At 43.6% G+C, this 24,899-nt stretch overlaps 1 protein-coding gene across 1 annotated transcript in view; it reads left to right on the top strand.

Annotated features, from left to right (window-relative positions):
* PELP1 (proline, glutamate and leucine rich protein 1) overlaps positions 1 to 11,948 on the top strand; it is a 30,287-nt gene extending 18,339 nt beyond the window's left edge. The window contains exons 6-17 of the mRNA XM_036769154.1: positions 6,689 to 6,748; positions 7,192 to 7,342; positions 7,848 to 7,977; positions 8,254 to 8,341; positions 8,592 to 8,680; positions 8,763 to 8,879; positions 9,036 to 9,183; positions 9,348 to 9,507; positions 9,602 to 9,657; positions 9,851 to 10,057; positions 10,356 to 11,660; positions 11,790 to 11,948. Of these exons, the coding sequence (XP_036625049.1) occupies positions 6,689 to 6,748; positions 7,192 to 7,342; positions 7,848 to 7,977; positions 8,254 to 8,341; positions 8,592 to 8,680; positions 8,763 to 8,879; positions 9,036 to 9,183; positions 9,348 to 9,507; positions 9,602 to 9,657; positions 9,851 to 10,057; positions 10,356 to 11,660; positions 11,790 to 11,885 (2,607 nt within the window). The 3' untranslated portion in view covers positions 11,886 to 11,948. The remainder of the gene's footprint in view (positions 1 to 6,688; positions 6,749 to 7,191; positions 7,343 to 7,847; positions 7,978 to 8,253; positions 8,342 to 8,591; positions 8,681 to 8,762; positions 8,880 to 9,035; positions 9,184 to 9,347; positions 9,508 to 9,601; positions 9,658 to 9,850; positions 10,058 to 10,355; positions 11,661 to 11,789) is intronic.
* The last annotated feature ends 12,951 nt before the right edge of the window (positions 11,949 to 24,899 follow it).

The following is a 24,899-nucleotide window of genomic DNA, read 5'->3' as shown; positions in this document are numbered from 1 at the left end:
ATGATGTAGGAGCCCATGGGACTGTCAGTCTGGGAAGGAGGAGATGTATAAATGGGGTTCAGATGTTTGGGGAGCTGGCTGAAGGAACTAAACGAGGTGAGGGGGGGAGGCAGCCCGGGCTCCTTTCTCAGACGCTGAACTAGCCGGGAAACCCTGGACAAGTTACTTCATGTTGTTAGCCTCGGGTTCCTCATCATAAGATGGGAATAACAATAGTGTCTACCCCCAGAGTCCAGGACCAGGTATATGTGAAGTGCTTTGAAAACCTCTGAGCTAGTTGTTGTTAAACTCTGTACCTCCAGGGGGCAGAGCTGGGCTGGGTAAATGGTGTAAGAGTGGATTTGGAGGAAGTCGTCAGTTTTCTACCACAGTGATTTCCTCCCCATTCCATCGTACTCTTCCCAACAACAGAAAAACAAAAGTAGCCAAAATTCGTAATAAGTCTTCTAGAACATTCTTTTTTTCCCTTTTTTTCTGTAACATTCTTAACCTCTCTCTTTACTGAGAGGAGGAAGGTATGATTCTGTCAGCTTAGTCCGTGGCTTCCATTATGTCCCAACTAAAATCCTAACTTCTATCGGAAGACTTTCCCCACCCTCTCTTAATTCCAGTGCCTTCCTCTATTAATTATTTCCTAATTATCCTGTAGCTTGCTTTGTATATATTTGTTTGCATGTTAGCTCTCCCACTAGATCATAAGCTTCTTGAGGACAGGAAATGCCTTTGTACCTCTTTTTTAAATCTCCAGCAAGTAGCACCTGGCATATAGTAGGTGCTTAATAAGTGTTGATTGACTGGTCTTACCTGTTTCAGAATATTTTCATAGATAATGGAAACTGAGACCCAGAGAAAGTGAAGTTACTTTGCCTAAGGTCCTATAGCTAGTTTTAGGGAGAGTTCTAAAACACTGCTGCTGTGCCCTCCCCCCATTTAAAAAAAATGTCATATCATTATAGATTTATGATTAGGCTTGAAGGATCTTAAGATCCTCAATTCCTCATTTTACAGCAAATGAGGAAACTGAGAACCAGAAAATTCAAGAGACTTGTTCAAGGGTAAATCACTTGCCTGGCACATATCCAGTGCTTGTTGACTTACTGTGGTTTATACCACTCTGCCCTCTGGGGACTAGGTTAAAGTATACGGTAAGACCTGATTAGAAGATTACTTTGGTAAACATTATTAATTACTTGATTGAGAACTTAGATTTGAACCTAGGTACTATAATTCAAAATCCAGTATTCTTTCCATAACGTTCCACTGCCTCCCTCCTAATTCAAAGGCTTTCCATTGTTCCTCTTCCCCTGCTATTTCCTCCTTCATACCCTTCTCCTTGCAAAGGCACTCTTAAAGTTCCGTCCTCCAGGAGATCCATCCCTGTTATCATTTCCCCACCCCCCCACCCCTTTAGTCTTCATCTTCTCTTTATTCACCCATGTATTCTTAACCTCACCTGATTTAACCATCCCTGCAAGCTAGAAGAGATACAGATTTTTATCTCTTCTTCCTTTCTCAGTTTAAACCTCCTGAGATATCAGATGCCTCCACATCTCTTTTTCATTCACTTCTTAACTCCCTCTAGTTAGGAGGGGAGAACTGGGGGAATCATCAACTGCTTTTTGGACGAAAACATATACTTCATTGTATTTCCCCCCAAATCCTCCGCTCCTAACTTTCTTATTACTGCCATCCTCCCAGTCACCCAGCCTTGAAACCTCAGTTTCATCATCATACTCATTTACCCCACATATCCAGTCTCTTGTCAAATCTTGCTGTTTTCATCTCCACAGCATCTTGTATATACATCCTTTTTTCTTCACTCAAAACCATTACCATAATACAGGCTTTCATCACTTCTTCTCTGTCCTTCTGTAATAGTGACCCATTGATCAGTTCAATTCAGGTCTCTTCCACCACTCTGCTATAACTTTCACTCAGCTACCAAAGTGATTTTCCTAAAGCACAGTTCTGCCCATGTGTTATAGGATACATAATCTAATCAGCTATGTATCCTAGAACATACATTGTGATCCAATTACGCAGGAAACTACACCATGTCCTTCCTGCTGTCCTGTACCCTCCCTGCACCCCATGTCAGTAAACTTCAGTGGCTCTTTGTTAGCTCCAGGATCAAAAATAAAATTTTTTATTTGGCATTTGGAGGAGGTTAGGTGGTTCAGGGGCCTAGACTTAGGAAGATCCGAGTTCAAATCTAGCCTCAGACACTTATTACCTGTGTGATTCTGGGCAAAACACTTAACTTCTGTTTGCCTTCATCCACTGGAGAAAGAAATAACCACCCATTCCAAGAAAATCCCATGGGCAGCATTGGTGTGCTATGGTCCACAGAGTCAGGAAAAGTCAGACATGACTAAACAAAAACACTTGACATTTAAGGCCCTTCGTAACCAGGCTGGGGGGGGGGGGGGCGGTGTTATAGTTAAATGCATGATGCATGTATCTCTTCCATTAGAATATGAGCTCTGTGAAAGCTGGTAGGGGTTTTTTTGTTGTTTTTTTTTTTTGACCATTCTTTGTATCCTTGGGTGCTTCCCTGGCATATAGTAAATGCTTAATAAATGCTTATTTACCGATAATTGTTTCTCAAGGAGTAGGTTGAAGCTTCCATTGGTACAGTGATGAAAAGATCTCTTGGCAAATTAATTTGGTAAATGTTATAACTTACTTGGTTGAGAACATTTCTTCCCTAAGAATGTTAGCTTTTAAACTTACGGCAAAAGTTACAAAAATTAGCTGTTTTGGTCTTTAAGGAAATTTTAAGAAATGAGATGTTTTCACCATGAACTTTTTTGGGGGAGAGAACAAATGGCAAATGAGTCTTAAATATTCATTAGGCAAAGAAGACAGAACTTCTCTAGGCAACACTTCCAACAGCAGGTATTTCAGACTAAAATGATACCTTTCCTTGAAAAATAAAATGTAATTCAGGATATTTTTTTCCTTAGGAATGCTTTTTGTTTAGTTCTATCTCTAAGTTCTATCTATCTAAGTTTTTTTTTAAACAGGTTTTGCCTCGGTTACTTCCTCTTGTTCATCATCCTTCATAAGATTTTACAGATCAGCTTATATTTAACTTGGTGTTGTTGCCTTTGGCACCCAAATCTGTTGCTATTATGCATTCTAGAATCAGTTTTTTTTTAAGAAGAATGAGAAATAGTTTAAATAATTTAACCCAGAACTATTAAGTGATTGAAAATGCTGGAAATGGACATCAGAAATGACATTAACACTGATTATAATAATTATATCCAGGAATTTAACCAATGTAAATTAATTGGCACAATAAGGAGACCAGAAAAACTCAGCATCTTAGTCAGAAGATGTCTATAAACTCCTTCATGATCAGTATCATTTCATAAAGCAAAAAGAAGCAGTGGAAGGTAAAATCAAGCATAAAGTCATCCTAAGAGCATTAAGAGAGAGTAGATAGAGTCAGAAAGATTCCTCTTCCCGAGTTCAAATCCAGTCTCAGATATTTACTAGCTGTATGATCCTGCCAAGTCACTTACCCATTTGCTTCATCTGTAAAATGAGCTAAAGAAGGAAATAGAAAACCATTCTAAAATTTTTGCCAAGAAAACCCCAAATGGGGTTAGGAAGAGTCAGACTCAACTGTGAAATGACTGAAGAACAGCAAAGAGCATTCATAATGGAATGAGGACTACACACAGAAGGAAACTAAAAAGATTTGCAAAAACCGTTTTAACCAGTTGTTTTCTGTGTCTAGGACTATGGAGCCACCACACATATCTACAAGTCTACTATGTACTGCCCCTTTAATGGGAGACCTAGGAGTGTAAACCGGCACACTTGGACTGGATAGTCCTTGTCCTGGATCTCTTAGAGTGGAGGAACAAAGTCAAGAAAAGCAGCCAGACTTTACTGAATTTATATGCTTCATGCTGGAGCAATACAGTTTTTTTCCTCAGGCTTCTAAACTTTCCTCTTAGCATCCATAGGAGTCAAAGTCTTTTGGCTTATTTGCCATTTAGGTATGTCCTGACCCCTAAGTCTTCCATTAAGATGCAGCGAAGTGCTGTGGGCTTGGAGTCTAGACCCTTGGCTTAGCTCTGTCACCAGCTCAGATCATCTTCCTGTTTTTGGATTGCAGTTTCTTCATCTCTGAATGAGGGAGATTGATGTTTAAGGTCCCTTTTAGTCTAACATTCTGTGAGCCTGCTTTTTTATTTTTTGAAGCAGACTGTGAACGGGATTACACGTGTGATCTGGATTAACGAGCTTTGTACAAGTCAGCTTTTAACGAAATGTGCTGATGAGGAGTGGGGGGCACTTCACTTGCCAATCTGTACCACTTAACTCAAGGAAGTCATGGCCTTCTTTTTCCAACAAAATGCTAATTGTTTTGAGGAACTTCCTAGTTCCTAATAGCTGAGTTTTTAGGTTGTTCCTTGCTGTGTCTAGTTGGCCCCTTGATTGCCAACACCCAAGATGAGGGTTTGTTTTTGAAATTTCCCCAAGGGCTTGAATTTCTCAGAATTTTTGCGTATTTGGACTTTTTGTGAAACATGAGAGCTTCTATGAAAGATGAGAGCTCTCTTTTCCTCTATGATTGGCCAAAGAAACCTCAGGGCCATGCAGACTTCAGCCCCTAGTGATTCCCCTGAAGGAAAGATTATCCAACCTTGTAGGGTGTATTCTATCCCTCTGGTTTATTTACCCCACCCATTCTTTCTTGCTAAAACGTTAAAACAGTTCCTTAGAAATAGGGAGGAGGCTATTTTGGCTTTTGGTCTAGGCTCCTCAAATTACTTTCTCTTACTTGCTTCCTCTATTTGGATAAACCATAACTTTGCCACAGGAATCCAGCTTTGTTGATTAGTGCAGGCCTTAGCAGCTATCTGAAAAATGATACTGTTGGGAAAACTAGAGTTTTAATTTGTTATTGGGTATGAATCCTGAGTGACATCTATGTGAAGCATAGAAATGCTTTTGGAATCAAAACTAAAATGATTTCTGGGTTTTCTATCTATTTTCTATTTCTTATCTGTTCTTTTTCAGTCTAGATAATAAAGATGTTAAGATTGTTCATTCTTTGTCATAGAATAAATATGAACACTATCATTAGGAAAAGTTTTCTAAAAGTAACTGTCTAGAATTGTAATGGGAGTTCAAGAGACCCCTTCATTTGGAAGTCTTTGAGTGGAAGCTTGTCAGGGATGTTGGAGAAGAGATTTCTGGTCAGGCTTAGGTTGGAATAAATGTCATTTGAGGTTCTTTCAGTTTTGGGGATTCTGGTGACTGGTCTGTCCAAAATGTACACAGGTAATTAGTCTTCAAGTAATTTGAAGAGGGAGGGAGCATCAGAACCCTGGAGGATCAGCATGGCTTCATGGAGGAAATTGTACCTTAAGCTGACTCTTGAAGAGAGTTGGGGATTCTGAGGCCTAAAGATAGGGGCACGTTGTAGGCATGGGAGATTGTACAAGTGCCCAGAAGTAGGAGGTGGGATGTGGAGTTTGGAGGCGTTTAGTCCAGTTTGGCTAGAACCCAGAATGCATAAAAGGGAGGAATCAAATGATGAGCCAGGTCGTAGAAAGGCTTCCAGACTGAGAAGTTTATAGTGTATCCTAGAGGCAGTGGGGAGCCATGGAAGGGTTTTGATAATGGGGAAAGAGAATGGGGGAATAAGCATGGATATAGCACTTATTATGTACTAGGCACTGTGCAAGGTGCTTTTTACAAATATATCGTTTGGTCCTCACAAAGGTTATGCAAGGTGGGTGTTCTTATCTCATTTTACAGTTGAGGAAACTGAGGTAAACAGGCTTTAAGCAACTTGCCCAGGGTCATAAAGCTAGTGATTGTCTGTTTGACTTTGGGTCTTCTGGACTCCAGGCCCAGCAGTCTATCCGCTGGCCTACTAGCTGCCTCTGAGAGATATGTTCAGATCTATGCCTTAAGAAAATTCTTTTTGCAGGTGTGTGGAGAGAAGAGAGATAAAAATTTATCCTAAGTTCGGGCAGGAGGTGATAGAGTGGTAGCCATGCAGGTGGAGAGCGAAGCAGAATTGGGTCATCCAAGCCTAGGGATTGTTTGTTTTGAACATGGCTGGCTATGCCCTTCACAGAAATAAGGAAATTCTGGAGGCAGGGACAGGTTCAGGAAGGAAGATAGTCTTGTTTGGGGCATTTTCCAGAATACAGTCTATACTCAGGGCATTCATTGCCTTTCTCATTGTCTTTCCCGGTGCCCAGACAGTTTCTAAAACATCCCTCATCTATTATTGTTACAGCAACTGGCCCTCCCACTTGCTGGTCCCTTGTGTGAGCTTCCATCTTTGCTTCCGCAACCCATATCATCTAAATTCTAAATTCTACCCATCCTTCAAAACCTAGTTAAGGGACTGGCTTGTGTCTAGAAAAATGTCAGGAGAGGGAAGAGGAGGATGAGTGGAGGCAAATTTGGCTTTCGAGAAAGAATAGAAATGGTGCTTCCTGTGCATTTCCCACTTTCACAAGCGCCTGCTGTCCTGGTGATCCACAGCATATAAGTCAGGGGTTCATTTGTTGCCATCAGGCAGTATGAGATCCTCTGAATGTTCCTCAGTTCCTGTCTTTGGTAAATGCTAATTAAGATTATAAGTATTGTTGGGGGGAGTGGGGGAAGGAGTTCCTTTATCTTTCTCAATAATTCCCTTTCCCTCCAGGGCAAACTGGCCTCCTTTTTCCTATCCAGAGTTGAAGCCTTGAGCCCTCAACTCCAGCAGGTAAAAAAGGGTTGTGGGGGGGACATAATAATGGAGGCTGGAAAGGGTAGGGTGGGGAAGAATACAGAAAAGGCTAGATATCCCTACTTTTAACTTTATGTCAGTCATATTGGGATGATTCTGTACCTTTGCCCATGCAGTTCTCCCCCTTAAATTTTTCTCTCGCCTCTGGCATATTCTAGTCTAAGATTTGTCTTTCCCTCCTACCCAACCCACATAGACACCTCTACCTACTTCCTTGTCTCTTCACCTGTTTATGTCTGTCTTCTTCTGAGCTCATTGTGTCTTGGTCTTCCTTTCTTCCTTTGTTTCCCTCAGGTTTAGAATCTTTTTTTCCACCACCATCCCCCAACCCCATTCCATGTTTCTCACTAGTACTTGGGGAGGATCACAGAGTGATTCCCTTGGGTGACCCAGTTCCTGACTCTCCTTCCTAACTATAGTTGGCGTGTGAGTGTTACGCGAGGTTGCCTGCCCTGGGGGCTGGCTTCTCCCAGGGCCTGAAGCACACAGAGAGCTGGGAACAGGAGTTACATTGTCTACTGGCCTCACTACATGGCCTTTTGGGGGCCCTCTACGAGGGCGCAGAGACTGGTATGGTTGGGTCAGGATTAGTGGCTGGGAGAATGGTGGGGTTGGTAGGGTTTGATTGTTGTAGTCCTTGGGAAGGTGATGATGAGAAGGGTGGGAGGGGAGATTGTTGTCAGAATGGCATGGTTGTGGGTTGGGGGATGACTGTCAAGGGGTCATTCATTCATTGATTATCTCTTGCCTCCTGTGGGAAAAACACCCCTTATGCTAAATAAGGCAAAGATAGAGGTATAGAGGTGGGATCTGGGAAAACTTGAGAAGCTCTCATTTTGTTGAAACAGAACAGGGCATGTGGAGATGAACAGCATGCCTGTTTTAGGCATGAGTGTAAGGATACTTAACCTGAGCAGGGTAGAGTTAATCTGGGAAGATATCGTGGATTTGAATTTTGGGCAAAGGGATGACTAAAGGTAGGGAGTTTATTGGCTGTCACTGTGTGTGTGTGTGTGTGTGTGTGTGTGTGTGTGTGTATGTGTATGTATATGTATATGTATATGTATGTATCCAGCCCCAATACAATATGAAGGTCCTGGAGTGGAGCTGCTGCTGCCACCCCCTGCAGATAATGATGTTCATGGTCTTCTCCAGCTTCGACAAAGGTTTTCAGGGCTGGCCCGATGTCTGGGGCTCATGCTCAGGTGTGGGAAAGGGAATGACATGGTATGGGGAGGTGGGGGTGGGGGGTGGAAGAATGATAAAGGTTGAAGAGGGGAGGGCCTGGAAAGAGGCTGAGTGAGAGATGGGAGTCAGGAGGGATTAGGATTCACCTCTGGCTGGGGTGCTCTCAGGGGTGAGGAGGGCAAGAAATGATACTGGGCAGGGCCCCAGGGAAGCAATGAAACGACCAGAGTAAAAGGGCTGGTCACTTGGAGGGCCCAGGCCTGAGAGCATCTTGTCCCTGCCTCCACTTGCAGCTCAGAATTTGGGGCACCAGTGTCTGTGCCAGTGCAGGACATACTGGACATTATCTGCCGGACCCTCAGTGTTAGTGGCAAGAACATTGTAAGTGAGGAACTACTCATCGTATCTCCATAGATCACCTGTGCTATCCTTATCTGCCCCAGGATCCCTTGACTCCCTAAGAATCAGGGTTCCTTATACTCTCTGACTCCCTCTCCAAAAATGCCTATACCTTTTCACTTTTCCTTATCTTCTTTCTTCATTGCTTCCTTACCCTCCTTTCCTCCCACCCCTCTACCCTACTCCCGGCCTGCCCTTTCACCATGAACATACTAATTTTTCTCTTGACCAGAGCTGGCTGGGGGATGGTCCTTTAAGGCTACTGCTGTTGCCCTCTCTCCACCTGGAGGCCCTGGATCTGCTCTCTGCCCTTATCCTTTCGTGAGTGTGATTGGGGAGGGGGGAGTTGTTGAGGGAGTTGGGAAGTGATCTCAGTGTTCACATTCTCCCCTCACTCTTCCAGGTGTGGGAGTCGACTTGTTCGATTTGGGGGACTTATCTGCCGCCTGCTTCCCCAGGTCCTTAACACCTGGAGTGCTGGGCGAGACCCCCTTCCCCCAGGCCAGGAGAGACCTTATAGGTAATGAAGCTTTAGGAGTGTTGTAGTAGTGTTGGGGAGAGTAGATGGGGTATAGGAAGAAGTCAACTGAGAGGATTGTGTGAGAGGTGGGTTCTAAGAGAGGAGTGGAGAGAAAAGACCCCTTCACACCCATAACTCTCTCCCTTTGTCTCCCAGTGCAGTTCGGGCGAAGGTGTACTCAGTGCTGGAACTATGGGTACAGACCTGTGGGGCTGGGGCTGGGGTACTCCAGGGGGGAGCTCAGTCTGAGGCTCTGCTCACCCACCTGCTTAGTGACATCTTCCCACCTGCCGAAGCCCTCAAGGTGAGGCCTGAGTCTTCAATCTCAGTTTCTCCCAAACATTCTTCCAACCTGTCTCTACCTCCTTTATTCCTTTCCTTTCTCCTTTTTCATTTATCGTACATTCTAACTTACCCAGTAATAATACTCTTCCTGCCCCCTCCCCAACCCCCACCTCCGTCCCCAAGCTTCGGGGTCCCCGGGTCACCCAAGATGGAGGATTGCAGTCTGGGAAGCCTAGCGCCCCCAAGAAACTAAAGTTGGACTCAGGGGAAGCTGTGGTCCCACCCATGCACAGGAAGGGAGATAGCAATGCCAACAGCGATGTCTGTACCACTGCCCTGAGAGGTGAGGCTCCTTGACAGCACTGAGAAATGTTCTCTAATTTGGGGGAGTCATCCCGGTTTCCCTCACTCACATGAACCCCTTCCCATCCTCCCAGGTTTGAGCCGGACCATCCTCATGTGCGGGCCCCTCATCAAGGAAGAGACTCACAGAGTTGGTCTCCTGCATCGGGATCTTGGATTTGGGGTGGAGGGTGAAGGGGTGAAGCCTGGCATGTTGGTGATGAGAGTGACTGGCCTTTTCTCTCCTTTTCCCCCTACGATAAGTGTTTGGTGGCAGAATTGAGGGAGGAGAGGGGGCGGGGGGCTGTCGCTTAGTGTGTGACCTCTCTTTTTGACTCCCTCAGCGACTCCATGAGTTGACATTGCCCATGGTGATGGGCACCCAACAGGGTGAGATTCCTGGAGGTTCTCCCTATACCAGTGCCCGATGTCGCCGAGAGCTCTACCGCCTGCTACTTGCTCTGTTGCTGGCACCAGCACCACAATGCCCTCCCCCCCTCACCTGTGCCCTGCAAGCTTTCTCCCTTGGCCAGCGTGAGGAGAACCTTGAGGTACCTACCTCTGAATGCCCTCACTTCTCTGGGAGGTACTCCCTCCTCTTCTAGCCTTTGACCCAGGTTTTCTGCCCATCTTTGGGAAACAGCCTATCTATGAATGCTCCTTGCTCTTTTCCTTTTTACTGTGTCACATCTCAGGTCTTCCCTTGCCCTGGAGCTCAGCTTCTATTTTTCTCCTTTTCTGGCTTTTCTGATCCCTTGTCTGACTTGGCTCCTCTTAGATTCTTCCCTGCCCTTCTCTTCTCTCCCATGGTGCTAATAGTCCCAATTTTCTCTCTTCTCCCTCCTCCAGGTCTCTTCCTTCTGCTCTGAGGCACTAGTGACCTGTGCTGCCTTGGCCCACCCTCGAGTCCCTCCTCTCCAGTCCCCAGGTCCCTCCAGTCCCCCAACTGCTCCCTCAACTCAGCCTGAGCCCCCTTCCCCCTTCCGGGCCCCACCTTTCCATCCCCCTGGTCCTCGGCCCCCGATCTCTGCCACAGCTAACCACTTGGGCCTCCCTGTCCCAGGCTTGGTGTCTGTGCCCCCTCGACTTCTCCCTGGCCCTGAAAACCATCGGGCAGCCCTTAGTGAGGATTCTGCCCCAGCCCCTGCTGGGACGTCCCCACCCTCCCAGCCCCCAGATGAGGCCTTTGGAGGGAGGCCTCCCCGACCAGCATTTGTTCATTATGAGAAGGAGGAGACGTCAGATGTGGAGATCTCTCTGGAGAGTGACTCAGATGACAGTGTGGTGATTGTGCCAGAGGGGTTACTGCCCCTGCCCCCTGCACCACCCCAGGGTGGCACACCACCTCCAGCACCACCTGTTGTTGCTACTGCTGCCTCCCCACCCCTGCCACCCAAAGAAGAGCCTGAGGAGCTGCCCCCTGCCCCTGGACCCCTCCCACCTCCACCAGGGCCTGGAGCCCTCCCACCACCCCAGCTGGTGGCTGAAGGGACACCTGGTGGGGGACCCCCTCCACTGGAAGAAGACCTAACAGTTATCAACATCAACAGCAGCGATGAGGAAGAGGAGGAGGAGGAAGAGGAGGAGGAGGAAGAGGAAGAGGACTTCCCAGAGGATGAGGATGAGGAGGATGAGGAGGAAGAATATTTTGAAGAAGAGGAAGAAGAGGAGGAAGAATTTGAAGAGGAGTTTGAGGAAGAAGAGGAAGGAGAGCTTGAGGAAGAGGAAGAGGAGGAGGAGGAAGAGGAAGAAGAGGAAGAGCTAGAGGAGGTAGAATTTGAACCAGCAGAGGGTGAGGTAGAGGATAGGGGAGCCCCTCCGCCAGATTCTTCCCCCCCTCCCGCTCCCTCTGAGCCTCCCAAGGAAGAGCCAGAGCCTGGCCTCCTGATGGAAGTAGAAGAACCCAGTGCTGAGGATGAAAAGGAGAGTGGCGGTGCCCCTCCTCTGGCCCTTGAGGCTTCATCCCCTCAAGGAGACAGGGAGGAGGAAGTTAGAACAGTTGTACCAGAAGCACCTCCTGCCGAAGAGCCAGCCGGAAATGAGCCCCCTGCCTTAAGTGGGGAGGGGACTGATGGGAGGGGCAGTCAAGAGCCTCCGCCAGCCAAGGCTGCTGAGGCGACAGCAACAGAGACCGAAACAGCACCCATGGGGGAGGTAAGAGGGATGTGGACAGGAGGGGGGTGCTGGTGGTGGGTGGAGGAGGAAGAGGCTGCTTCCTAGGCCAATTATAGCTTCCAACCTTATCTATACTTCCCTTTTGTCTGTGGCTTTCTACCTCTCCAGAAGGAACAGGATGACACAGCCGCTATGCTGGCCGATTTCATTGACTGCCCCCCTGATGAAGAGAAGCCAACACCTCCACCTGAGCCTGACTCTTAGCACCCCCTCCACACTTACACCTCCCAGGTCTTCAACTTAAATAAAGTCATTATCTGTATATCAGCCAAAGCCTCTGCTTCTACTTTTGCCTGCTGTGCCCCATTTTCTCTTAGAAGACATCTCAGACCTGGTGGGAGGAGATACTGGCCTTCTGTTTCCCTCTGCACTCACCTCTCCTTCCACCTCTCTCCCTCTTCTCTCCTCCCACTAGCCTTCTCTGTGGAGACCAAAGCTCAGCAGCCTCATCTCTTCTTTCCCATCAGTAGGTGTCCTGGGCTCTGACTGACCATCTTAGTATTTTTATAGCATCATCATTTTAACGCCCATAACAATAATAACAGGACCACAGGATTGCCTCGGGGAACCAGGCGGCAAGTACCGTTGTTCCCATCTTACAGGAATGAAAACTGAGACCCAGAAGAGAAGGTCCCACAGAAAAACTAGGGATGTACCATATACCAGGGTCCACAAACCTGTGCCTGGTTGTGAAGAGGGATGATGGGTCAGGGTGCAGACCCCCAGAGGACAAGTCTTCTACACTTAGTGTGGTCTGCTAGGGGAGGTGACATTTCACCTAAAATTGTTGGTAATAGTTGTTGGAGCCCCTGGGCATGATGTGGTCCAGTCCTCTAGGGTTATTAGGAAGCAGGCTCAAGAGAAGTAAGGTGATTCAGCCAAAGTTACACAAATAAGTGGCAGAGCCAAGATTTGAACCCAGGTGCTCAACTCTCAATCCAGTACTCTTTTCAGGCAATATGTTATTATGTCCCCAACTGGATTTCCATTTAGAGTATAGACTTAAAGTAAGGACTCTTCATTTGGAGCAAGTAAGGCTGAAAGGGAGTGACCATAGATGTTTTTAAAGCATGAAAGGAATGAGTGAGATAGAGATGATGGAATTTTGGAGTCTTTGAAAGTATTCTGAAGAATGGGTGTAACCTCAGCTCCAGCTATTCTGCAGCTGGACAAATGCTGTTCATTTTCTCAAGGCTGCTGATAGTTCTTGATACTTTGGGTTTCCTCTCCAGGTGCAAAGTCTAGCAGTGGCCCAGGAATTTGGAGACCTGGGTTCTAGTCCCAGCCCTTCCTTCCACTAGTTGTACAACCTTGGGTGAGGCACTTTAGTTCTCATCATCTTTGTGAGAGTCTTAGACTAGATTATTTCCAAACTCTCCTAACTTGGATTTAATAAACTGTGACTCAGTGATCTTCCCCACCCACTTCCTAGCTTTGCCCCGGCAGTAAATCTGCTCTTCTTCCAGACCTTCTGGGGTCTGTCCCTTTGTGTTCATGTGTCTGTATCTCTGGTTCTATAGAAATTAGGTGTCAGGTGGGTTGCCCAAGTTGTTCAGAAGAAGTTTGGTGTGTTGCAAAGAAGAAACCGAGGTCAGATCCTAGTTAGCTTCAAAAACTATTACTGTGTACATGGCAAAATCAATTTATTTCCCTGGGCCTCAGTTTACTAATATGTGAAATGAGAAAGCTAGACTAAATGACCAAGGTGGGAGTGCAGAGATGGGTGGAGGGAAGGGCTTCTAGCTCCAGATCCGGAATCCTGGGATCACTCATTTCAAATTTCCTTCTGTTGGGTTGAATGCAACATTCCAGTCCTATAGTAAAACAGGAAATCTGATCCTATCAGTCCTTGCCTAAATCTTCCCATTTCTAGACTAAATATTCTGTTTCAACTGATTCTCAAGTGTCACTGACTCTTATTTTGTTAGTATCCATCCATAAAATATGATGCCTAGAAAAGAACCTAAATCCTCTGGGTATGTGCTTTCACCTGGGCCAAGTAAGAGAGTGCCAGGACCTCTTGTGTATTGGATTGTGTAATGGTTGTGTGTCTGTGTGTACTTATTTTGCCACACTGTTGACTCATGAATTTGCTGAAAAGGTCTTTCACGTGAACCCTTACATCCACACTTCCTCTATGTTGTCTTGGTGCAGTTGATGGTTTTCTTTTCCAGACCTGAGTGGAGAATTTTATATTTATCCCTATTAAATTTCATCTTACTGTATTTGGCTCCATTGTTCTGGCTAGATCAAGTTTTTAAAATCCTGACTTTACTTTATCTAATGTGCTAAGTATGCCTCCCAGCTTTCATCATCTACAAATCTGATTAGTAGCCATGTATCTCTTCATTTGTGTAAAAATGTTGAACAAAACAGGAAGACTAGATCCTTGCACACTCTGCTAGAGATTTTACAGATTAAATAACTACTCTGAGTCTGGACTGTCATTCAGCCCTTGTATCTATGTTGCCCAGCTGGGTAGGATGAGATTGCTTAGTGGACTTTAGCCGAACTTGGGTGGGTGCCCCCCAAACATACCGGATTCCAAACCTAGCGCTCACTCCACCGGGAATGCCCTCCCTTCTGCTTACACAATCCTGTGTCTCTCAAGACCCACCTCAGTTCACACATGTATCATGTAACCTCACTTATTCCTTCCAGTCCATAGCAATCCATTTTTCTTGGGTCTTATGGTACTTCCTGCTTGTGTTCCTTGAGTTGGCACTTACAGCATAGGCCCAGTGTCTTATCTTTTCATGTCATTGAGTCCCTGAGTGGAGTTGGAAGGGACTTCAGAAATAGACCATCTAGTTCAGCCTCGATATTTTATGGAAGAGAAAATTAAGGCCCAGAAAAGTGAAGTTCTTTGCCCAGAACAAAGCTGTTTCTTGGCTAGAATCTGGTGCTTTTTCCTTCTCTACCATCTTGCCTCCTCTATAAAACTACTGGACAATTGTTTGTTTTTGCATTCCAGTGGCCTTGAGAAAGAGACTTCCACAAACCCAGATGAAGGTCAACAGACAAGGGAGTTGAGATAGGGGCATAAAATGAATGAGCATGCCAACTGGAAGCATGAGAGGAGAGAAGAGAGGGATGGGGCAGAAGTAAATGACCTGAGATGAGGTTGAATTAATGAATGTGGCAATGAAGAAAGGTTAGTCCAGGCAACAGTTCCTTCTTTGTCCCATTTTCCCAGAGCACAGAACTGAGAACATTAGGGACAGCATGAAAATTGTTTCCAAACCTGTGATTTCATGAGCGCTGACAGGGAAATTGTCTATCACAGCCTTTTAGAGAGTGGGCTGGAATACTGAAAGGTTGTGACTTTCTTAGGGTCACAAAGCCAATGTGTTAAGGAGTACTGACTCTAGATCAGTTCTCTATCCACTATGACACGTAGCCCCCTGTTGACACCCAAAAAACAGCCCCAAACTAGGTGACAAGTTATTTCTAGGCTGCTGAAATAAATTCAGTACCTTCATTGTCCTACCCCAAGTCACTCCCACAAACTAAGAGGCAGGCAGCTACCTGTGCTCCTGAAGTTCATTCCCGGACTGGGGAACTGTGTAGGGACAGGGAACACAAAAGACCTTAACTGGGGTCCCTAGGCTGAGATCACGTCTCACTCAACCATCTGGTGAGGTAGGGTAACCAGTTCAGAGTTCAGACCCCACAAAATTCCCTTCTATCCCAATGTCTCTCTGCAAGGACTATGATGGAATCACAGTTCACTACTGCCAGGAATCAGGAATTTCTTCTCTGAAGACTGGGCCCTGGGGTCACTGACTGCCACTGTCACCTCTTCCTTTCTCCATAAGAGAATAAGCTCAGATACACTCACACACCATGTCCAGTCTTCTTCCTCACTGTAACTAGATGAATTCCCCACACCAGATTGGCCTCATACACTTGTTTCCTGTCTCTTCGTATATTAGTATAGCTTCTTTTCAGTACTAGTCCAAAACTTTTTCCTGTGAAACTTTTCTGAACACTACAAAAGATAAAACGGCTCTCTTCACAACTAGCCAGATTCTATGTTGCTACCCTCCCTAGGTTTTGTCCACAGAATTTTCCTCCACAAGTCACTCCATTTCTGGACCTTATCCCATGACCTAGGTCTGAGGGAGGCTCCCCTGAGTTTCTGCTGCTTTCGGTCTTTTGTAATAGCCTGTTAAAGACCTTTTAATCTCTTTCTAATCTAATGCATTTGTGTGCTCTTTCAATCTGGTTTCTCTACCCTAAACTTTTTTTTTTTTCCAAAATTTCATCTACACCCTCACCCCTTGTCATCCTCTAGTTTTACCAGCCCACACAGGTACTACAGACTTTGGTCCTGTTCCTAGCTTTCCATTTGTTTCTCCCAGGCAAACCTTAAGAGTTTTTTTTTTAATTTTGTTTTTAGTTTGGACTTGTGATTTCACTAGAGAACTTTGGATGAGTAAACTCTGCTAATGCAGAGCAGCATTTTCTAGTCTTAAAACAGTAGCCTGGCAAACTGAACGCCTCAAGGTTACACAGCCAGTAAAGTGTCTGAGACAGGAGGATTTGTACCCATGTCTTAACCACGAGGTTGGCCCTTATACCCACTACATCATGTTTCCTCTCTAAGACAAAGGGCATTCCCATATCTAACAACCAATACATTTTGTTGCTCTACACGCTCAGACTGGGAATATTATATTATGTTGAAGGTGCAGGGTTCTTTTTTGGTCACATTTTCGCCCTCTACTTCCATGCCCATAGCAGAGATCCAGTCCCTGCCCTCAAGTTCCTGCTGTCTAATTGAAGGGATGACAGGGCTGCTAAACTGTCTAGTAATAAAGGGAGGAAAACCCATAAAACAGCATTAAGGAAAAGACCTTCAGAGGAAAAAGACCTGCTTTACCTTCCTGAGATTACAGCTTTGTGTTAGCTTCTTCAGGAGAGGTACTGGCCACTCTTCATGGTCATCTTTGGACAAACCTAGGCTATTGTATGTGGGAAGAGCCTCTTAATGTGTCTCTTACACACCTACGGATTTGTGCATTGGAAAAGAGGAACGGGAACAGCTGCTGTGACCCAAACCAATGTCTCAATTCCTTTGGGTAACCAGACTTATACCTCTTCCTGACTCCAGGGCTGGTCTTCAGTATCTTTGGACTCTGGGGTTTCAGATGTGCCAGCTTCTCTTGGCACTCAGAATGGAATGTGTGTGTCTGCCTCCTCACACCTCTGCTTTCTGCCAGAGGCTGGGCCTGGTGGACCTTCATGTGACTCTAATCTTAGGATCCAGGCCTTATGCCTCTTAGGGAGAAATTCTCATCTTGTTTTCTCCCTTTTTTCTTTGTCTCCCCTCGTTCTCTTTTCTGTTCTCTCCTTGTCACACCATACTTCTTCATATCCTCTCTCTAGTCTCTTTTGACTTTCTCTTTTCTCTGGTTCTCCCCTAATTTTCCTTTCTCTTATAACATTTATCACATAGGCCTTGTCTAACAGGGATTTTTAGATAGATCTGGAATGCTCCATTCCCTTTCTCTGGTGGATTAGATTTCTGTCTTTGCGGACAGTACAATGATGATGGCTGAGACTGGGCAACCACTCCACTCCCCTTTCTGAAGATATAGGCAGGGGAATTGGGGTAGAATCTTATCAGAAGTTTGCTGTCCATAGATAAGAGGTAAGAGGGAGAGAGCATTTGGGACAGAAGTTGGGACAAGGGGAAGGGAATTAGTTCCTCCCAGAACTGGAGGGGAATAGCTTAATCTCTGACAATTTGGCTTCCTCTATATACCATGCCCTTATTACACATACTATAACCACAAATAGCAAGCAAACATTTATCAAAGCAAGCAAGTAAACGATAATCACGGAAGCTACAGATTAGGTAATCGAGGACACTGGAGTGAAGGGGACTTGGTCACCCAGGCATAAGATGAAAGCCCTAATGGGAGAGACTGATTTCACCCTAGGAATCTACTACCAGTCCCTGGGGATCTTAGGCATTGGCAATGAATGTACATGTTGATGTGCTAGCTTTTTCTCCCATGCCTGTGACTTCAGAGGCCTCTCCTTTTCCAGAAGTGTCTCCACCCATCAGGAGTAACATCTTCCTACGTGTATGCAGTGTCAACAGGCCCGTCCTTCAGGAGGTAAACCCAGCTAGGTGGAGTAGGGCTGCACTCTGAAGGCATGCCTACATAGATTTCCCCAACTGGCTGGGAATCCAGACAAGGTACTTTGAGTCAGAATCCAGAGAAACATTGCTTATACTTCCACTTGTATGTTTTTCTACCTAGCCAGGGTACACAATTCAAAGCACGAGTTTTGGGTAGATAGTAAGAAGAGTTGTCAGAAAATATTTCCCACGTAAAACATTGTCTGATAAATATCCTTCAGAAGGAAGAGTGGACAAACGTAGACAATACATATGGTCAGGGCCTAGGTGTAGAGGGAGGCCATACCTGTGAAAGTTCCTCTAATATCAGATCACAATCTATCCCTGCCAATCTTGTGCTCCTTTTGTCCATGGTCTACTGGAGATTGGCCAAAGTAGATCTACCTAACATGATGGGACCCTTACTTGTATTTCCCTGACGTGATGGAGCACTCTGGCTGTCCCCCTGCCAGATCCCATCTTCTCTTCCCATCATACAAGTCCTTGATTACATCTTTTACACCTGTTCTTCTTGGTCCCTGTATATGTTGCTATCGACTCATATCCACCCTTCACCTCTCCCATCGTGATATTTTTTAATTCTTCAAACACTTTTACAGTCTGTACTTTGCTATCATATGAGCAATACCATTGGAAGGTTATTATTTTTTTTTAAAAAGACAAATTTTTATGAGAAGCTTGTGGTCATTAAGAGAGCTTTGCAATTTCCCAAAGGCAATCCATTATTCAGTCCATATCTTCCTCTTATTCAACCTGGGTTCAATTTACTGTCTCTCTATAATGTCTGTCTCAGTTATACTTACTGAAGGACAGGCTCTATGGGTTGTCCATCCAGATTTTTCCTATGTGGACTGTCACACCAAATGCCCTTGGGGGATCTCTTCTAGGAATCTCTGCAATGTTCTTCAGCTACATACATACATCTGAAAGACCTCATCAAGACCAGGGAATCCTGCCACCACAGTGCTAAATCCCTTTTGTAAGCATACATCTCCCTTTTTTATGCCTCACCTGATGTTTATGATTTAAGGGTTGATACATAACAGAGCTGTTACTGTTGTTACATGGTCCAAGGAATTCTGAATGATCTTGATGCATGGATGGAGAGATGCCTTGTAAAAACAGCATGGCAAGGTAGTGTTTGTTCTACCTAGTCAAATGCATTTTCATAATCAACAAATAATAAAAAAAAATTGGGCTCTTCCAGTCTACATCTTTTGATTAATTGTGAAATGGTAAGGAGGTAAAAGTTCTTGTTTCCTGGTTGAAGATGTCCTTGATTCATGGTTCAATGACTCTCAAAAGGATTGTGTATGGATGGTGAGTAGACATGTAGGACTATACATAACTATGCTTTTGACCACATCTTTTTATCATTAACAAGGCCTGAGACTTTTTCTATACTTTTGATATCTTCCCCCTCAATCAGCTACCTTGTCCAAGAACATTTGGTCCAATACAACTGCTTTTCCTTCTTTTTCCACTTCTAGGACTGTGATGTTGGGGAAGAGGGAGAGGGAAAAAGGAACAAGCATTTATTGAGCACATACTGTGTACCAGGCACTGTGATAAGTGCTTTACATCTCCTTTATCTCATTTGATCCCCACCACAACTCTGGGAGGAAGGTGCTGTTATTATTTTAGAGTTGAGGAAACAGATTTGCCCAGGGTCACACAGCTAGTAAGTGTTTGAACTCAGGTATTCCTGACTCCAAGCACAGTGCTCTATGCAGTTCCACACTTAGCTGCCTCTAGAGATCCAATAGGGATGGGGCTATTAGCCTTGATGGAGAAAATAGTTTATTGTAATGAATTTTGCAAATATTTCCCATTTTCTTCTGTTTGTTGTCCTTCTGTTTTCTTTTCATTTTTTTTGACAAAAGTTTTTCCTTATGAATTAGAAAACTATCAGCACATATGAACATTTTCCTGTAAGAGAAGGCCAGAAAAAGGTCCTATTAGATGGTTACTCTATTACATAGGCTTGTTTTAAAAAATACTCATCAACATTCACAGAGTGGTACCAACAATGCCTTGCCTATTTTTGTTACCTTCTGAATTTCCTTCTTTCTTTTGTGTATTTTTAAAATAGTTCGTTGATGCTTTTTTCTTTGTTTTTAATCACTATCAGTATATCCTGATACCCCTGCCTCCCAACTCTGCCACCAGCAAATGAAAGCCCTCCCTTATTATACATAAATATAGTCAAGGAAAACAAATTTGTGCTTTGTTGGTTGCTTCTAAAAATGTATGACCTCCCCTTCATCACCTCTATACCAAGAAGAGAGGAGGCATGCTTCATCATCAGCCTTGTGGAGTCCTGATTAATCATTGCATTGGTCAGAGTTTATTTATACACACACACACACATATATTATATATACATACATAGATATACACATTTTTTTTATTTTTCTCCCCAATTACATGTTAAAACAATTTGTTAACATTTGGGCTTTTTTTAAGTTTTGAGTTCCAAATTTAATCCCTCCTTCCCTTCCCTGAGATGTAAGCAATAAGATATATGTTATACATGTACAATCTTGTAAAGCATTTCCATATTAGTCATTTTGTACAAGAATACTCGAATAAAAGAAAAAGAATGAAAGAATGTAGGAAATGGCATGCTTCAGTCTGTATTCAAACAATATCCGTTCTTTTTCTGGAGGTGGATAGTATGCCTCAGCATTAGTCTTTTGGCATTGTCTTGGTTCACTATATTGCTGAGAATAGTTAAGTCATTCACAGTTCATCATATATGTTACTGTGTATGACATTCTCCTGATTCTGTTCACTTCATTTTGCATCAGTTCATGTAAGTCTTCTCAGGTTTTTTTTTAAAGCCTTATTTTTTTTATTGTCAAATTTAGATAGGTAGGGATGAGTAAGGGACCATAGAGAACATTGCATAGAAGGTCTTGATTTGAGAGAGAAGGAAAGGGACGCCCCACCCCCAAGTGGGAGTGACTTATCCAAGGTGGTAGACCTGGCAAGGGAGAGCCAACAAGGGATTAGATCCTTCTTTGGGGTTGGGAGTAAAGTGGAAGATCAGAGGTATGTTTTTGCCTGACCTTGGGGTGGGTCCTGGCTGAATGCTTCAGAGGACAGGAGGCAGATTTTTTGATTTGGAGTTGCTGGACTGTAGGTTTGGATGTCTTTTGGATCTGTCTGGTTGCCAAGGAAAGCAGAAGCTGACCCCTGGTCCAGCTGAATTCTTCGTCAGCTGCTGTCCTTGGTCCTGTCTCCCAGGGCCTAAACACAAGGTCAGCCTGGGCTGGCCCTGCAGGAACATAATTCCAGATGGACACTCCAAATCTCTGGTAGGTGTCCAGCTTCTTATACTCAGATTCTTTAGTCACCTGGGCATAATAGGAGCGCCTCTGGGTTGGGAAGTGCTTGCTGGGGCTTCTTGGGAGAATGTAGGTATTTCCTGAGGGAAGCAGTGAGGACTGAAAACGATACGCTGATTTAGAACAGAAAGAGAAGGCTTCCATCCCTGGCTCTTTCTGAGACTTCAAGCTTCTGGGCTCTTCCTTGGATTCCATTTTAGTTGTGGGACAAAAACGGTGAACAACGACTCAAATCTATACAGGCTTCAATGAGTTGTGAGTGCTAGTCTGCCCCTGCGGCTTCCAGATCTTCAGGGATCTTCAAGTGCTTTATCAGAGCTCCATTCTGAGTTCTCAGATGCTTGGTGTTTCTCAGGTTTTTCTGAAATCATCCTGATTGTCATTTCTTATAGCATAATAATATTCCATTACAACCATATACCACAACTTGTTTAGCCATTCTTCAGTTGATGGGCATGCCTTTGATTTCCAATTCTTAGCCATCACAAAAAGAGCTGCTATTTTTGTACATGTGGGTCCTTTTCCCTTTTAAATTTTTTAAAAATTTCTTTGGGATATAGACCTAGCACTGGTATTGCAGGATCAAAGGCATGCATAGTTTGATAGCCCTTTGGGCATAGTTATTGGTCAGAGCTCTTAAGTATTTCAAATAGTTTTTCTGGTTCTGATCACTCATCGATTCTTACAGGTTTTTCTAAACCTGTCATTTTTGTCATTTCTTATGGGGCAATAATATTCCATTATATTCCTGTACTATAATTTGTTCATCCATTGCCCAGTTGGTAAGATCTTCGCTACAACAAAAATGTACTGCTATAAATATTTTTGTATATCTGGGTCTTTCTGTCTTTGATCTCTTTGGGTTATATGCATAGTAGAAGTATCCCTAGATCAAATGGCATACAAAATTTATAGTCCCGAACTGATTTCCAGAATGGTTAGACTACTGCACAAGTTCACCAACAGTGCATTAGTATGTCCTTCCTCCTACAGCCCCTCCAGCAATTGTCATTTTTCTTTTTTATTTTGGTCACCTTTGCTAATTTGCTAGGTGTGAGATGAACTTCAGGGTTGTATTTATTTACATTTATCTTATATTTTTACTAATTGGAACATTTATTCAAAACATGGTTGTTGATAGTTTGGCAGCCAGATAGTGCATTAGTTAGAGTGATCTGCCTGGAGTCAGGAAGACCTAGCCTCAGATACTTCCTAGCTGTGTTGGCAAGCTACTTAATATCTCCTGCCTCAGCTTCTCCAACTGTAAAATGAGAGTAAATAGCAGCACCTATCTTCTAGGGTTCTTGTGAGGATCAAATAAGACAATATTTGTAAAGCGCTTACCGCAGCAACTGGCACATGGTAGGTACTTAATAAATGCTTGTTAGTTTCCCTTTCCCTCTTTCCTTAAAAACTGCCTGCTCATGTCCTTTGAGCATTTATCTACTGGGGAGTAGTTCTTGTTCTTATATGTTCATATCAGTTCCTACATCTTGGTTATCAGACCTTAACTAGAAAAATTTGCTGAAAAGATTTTTTTCCCAGTTAACTGTCTCCCTTTTAATTCTAACTGCATTGTTTTGTTCATGTGAAACCTTTTTAATTTTATGTTATCAAAATTGTTCATTTTGTCTCCTGTGGTCACATCTATCATATGTTTGGTCAATAATTTTCTCCCTATTCATAGGTATAAACAATATTTTCTTTCCATCTTCTATAATTTGTTTATGACATGACCCTTTATATCTATGTCATATATCCATTAGGTGCTTATTGTAGCAAGTAGTTTAGATGTTGATTTATGCCTGATTTCTCTGACTGCTTTCTAGGTTTTTCCAGCCATTTTTGTAGAATGGTATGAGTCCTTAACCCAGTGGTTTGTGTCCTTGGGTTTGTTGAACAGCATGGTACTGTGTTCTTCTGTCTTGTGTTCTTGACCTGTTCCACTGATCAACTATTTAAATTTTTAACCAATATCAAATTGTTTTGATGATTTCTGGCGTGCAATATAGTTTGAGATTTGTTCCTGCTAGTATATCTTCTTTTCTGGATCTTCAGATAGATTTTCTTATAATTTTGTTTAGTTCTGTAAACTAATCCTTTGGCAGTTTGATCTGGAATCTATTAATTAATTTAGGCAGTATTGTATTTTTTTATTATAGTAGCAAAGCCCAATTATGATCAGTTAATTCTTCTTGTTATGTTTATGTTTCTGCAAAGAATGTTTTGTAATTTTATTTATATAATTCCTGTCTGTGTATTCATAGGTAGACTCCCAATTTTAAAACTTTAAATTATTTTTAATGGAATTTCTTTTCCTCTCTGTTGAATTTTGTTGGTAATGAACAAAAAGACTGATGATTGGGGGAATATTTTATATCCTGTTACTTTACTAAAGTTATTGTGTCTATTAATTTTTAGTTGAATTTCTAGGATTAGAAAGGATATATTGATTGGTTAAAAACATTGCTTTTTGTTTTTATCCTTGCCTTGGTTCTGGTCTTGAAGGTGCCAAAAAGTTACCTGAAGTAATTGCTCCTTCTGGGAAAAGATCTGTGACTGTTAGAGCTTGATTAAAAACCGAATCAGCATCATGGTCTTCTATGTCCAGTATAATTAAGGAGTGTATACCTCCTTTCCCAAAAAGAGTCAGGGAGGCAAATGCTAAGGAGGGAACACTAGAGTGATTTTGCAGGAGCTATTAGGAGTATCACTGCTCAACCACACTTTCTTAGGCCACAGAGAGAGGTAAAAATGGGTTTTATGTGTTTATGTGTGTGTATAAACACACACACACACACACACACACATAAAAATTTATCAAAGGTTCCCTCACACACACAGGTCTTAAAGCATAAAGATGTGTTTATTCCTTTAGGAAAATTGAAGCTGGCCCAAGGATAAGCCATGACCCTACTGGTCTTTGAAAACAATTTCAAGTCATTCAAAGCTTGAGGCATCTCTGAGGAGTTTGAGTTCTGGCAGTTGAGAAGAGAGCCAGCTGTGGAAGAAGAAACTAGTTTTTGAAAGGGAATCACTCATTGACCCTTGGGAGGAAGGGAAAAGAGACTTCTCTCTTCTTCTCCTCCTTATACCATTGACCATAGCATTTTCAAGCAGAGATGCTTGTCCAGCTGGAGACAGTGTTCCCAGAAGGGCCCAAGGAACCTAGCAGAATGGTGTGTCCAGTGTAGTTGCTATGCCCGGAGGAAACAATGTGAGGACACCATGAAAAGTGGAAGGACACTAAGGTCCTGAAGCATGAATGGTCATGGCCAGATATGTTCCCTAAGTATGTGCCTCAATATGTGTGCTCTCTTTTCCCACAGACACTGTGTATTTTGTGGGAGAGTACACCCCATTTTTATATTTTATAGCCACTGTTCTTACAATGCCAGTTTAGTAAATGCTTTTGCTTTAAGCAAATTTTGCCCTCTGGCTGAATATTAATGGTAAAAACATTGCTAGACGATCATGCACTATAGTTTTCAGAGTGCGAAGTCACAGAGTACCTTGAACCTAGGAACGCAATCTCCTAGTGACCCCTTGGGGATCTGTCTTCCAAGGGTGAGTTGAGGGGAAGGGAATAGCCCAAATTCTACACATGGAGTTCCACAGTCCCTGGCATAGGGGAAAGCAAGAAGAAAAGCTTCAGATAGTCTTTCCAGAGTTGGGGGAACTTTTTGGTACGTAATATTGCATATGGTGGGCAAC

This window comes from Trichosurus vulpecula, chromosome 7 (genome assembly GCF_011100635.1).
Source record: "Trichosurus vulpecula isolate mTriVul1 chromosome 7, mTriVul1.pri, whole genome shotgun sequence".
NCBI lineage: Eukaryota > Metazoa > Chordata > Mammalia > Diprotodontia > Phalangeridae > Trichosurus > Trichosurus vulpecula.
Note: the sequence above shows the minus strand (reverse complement) of the source record. Positions and strands in the feature narration are given on the sequence as shown.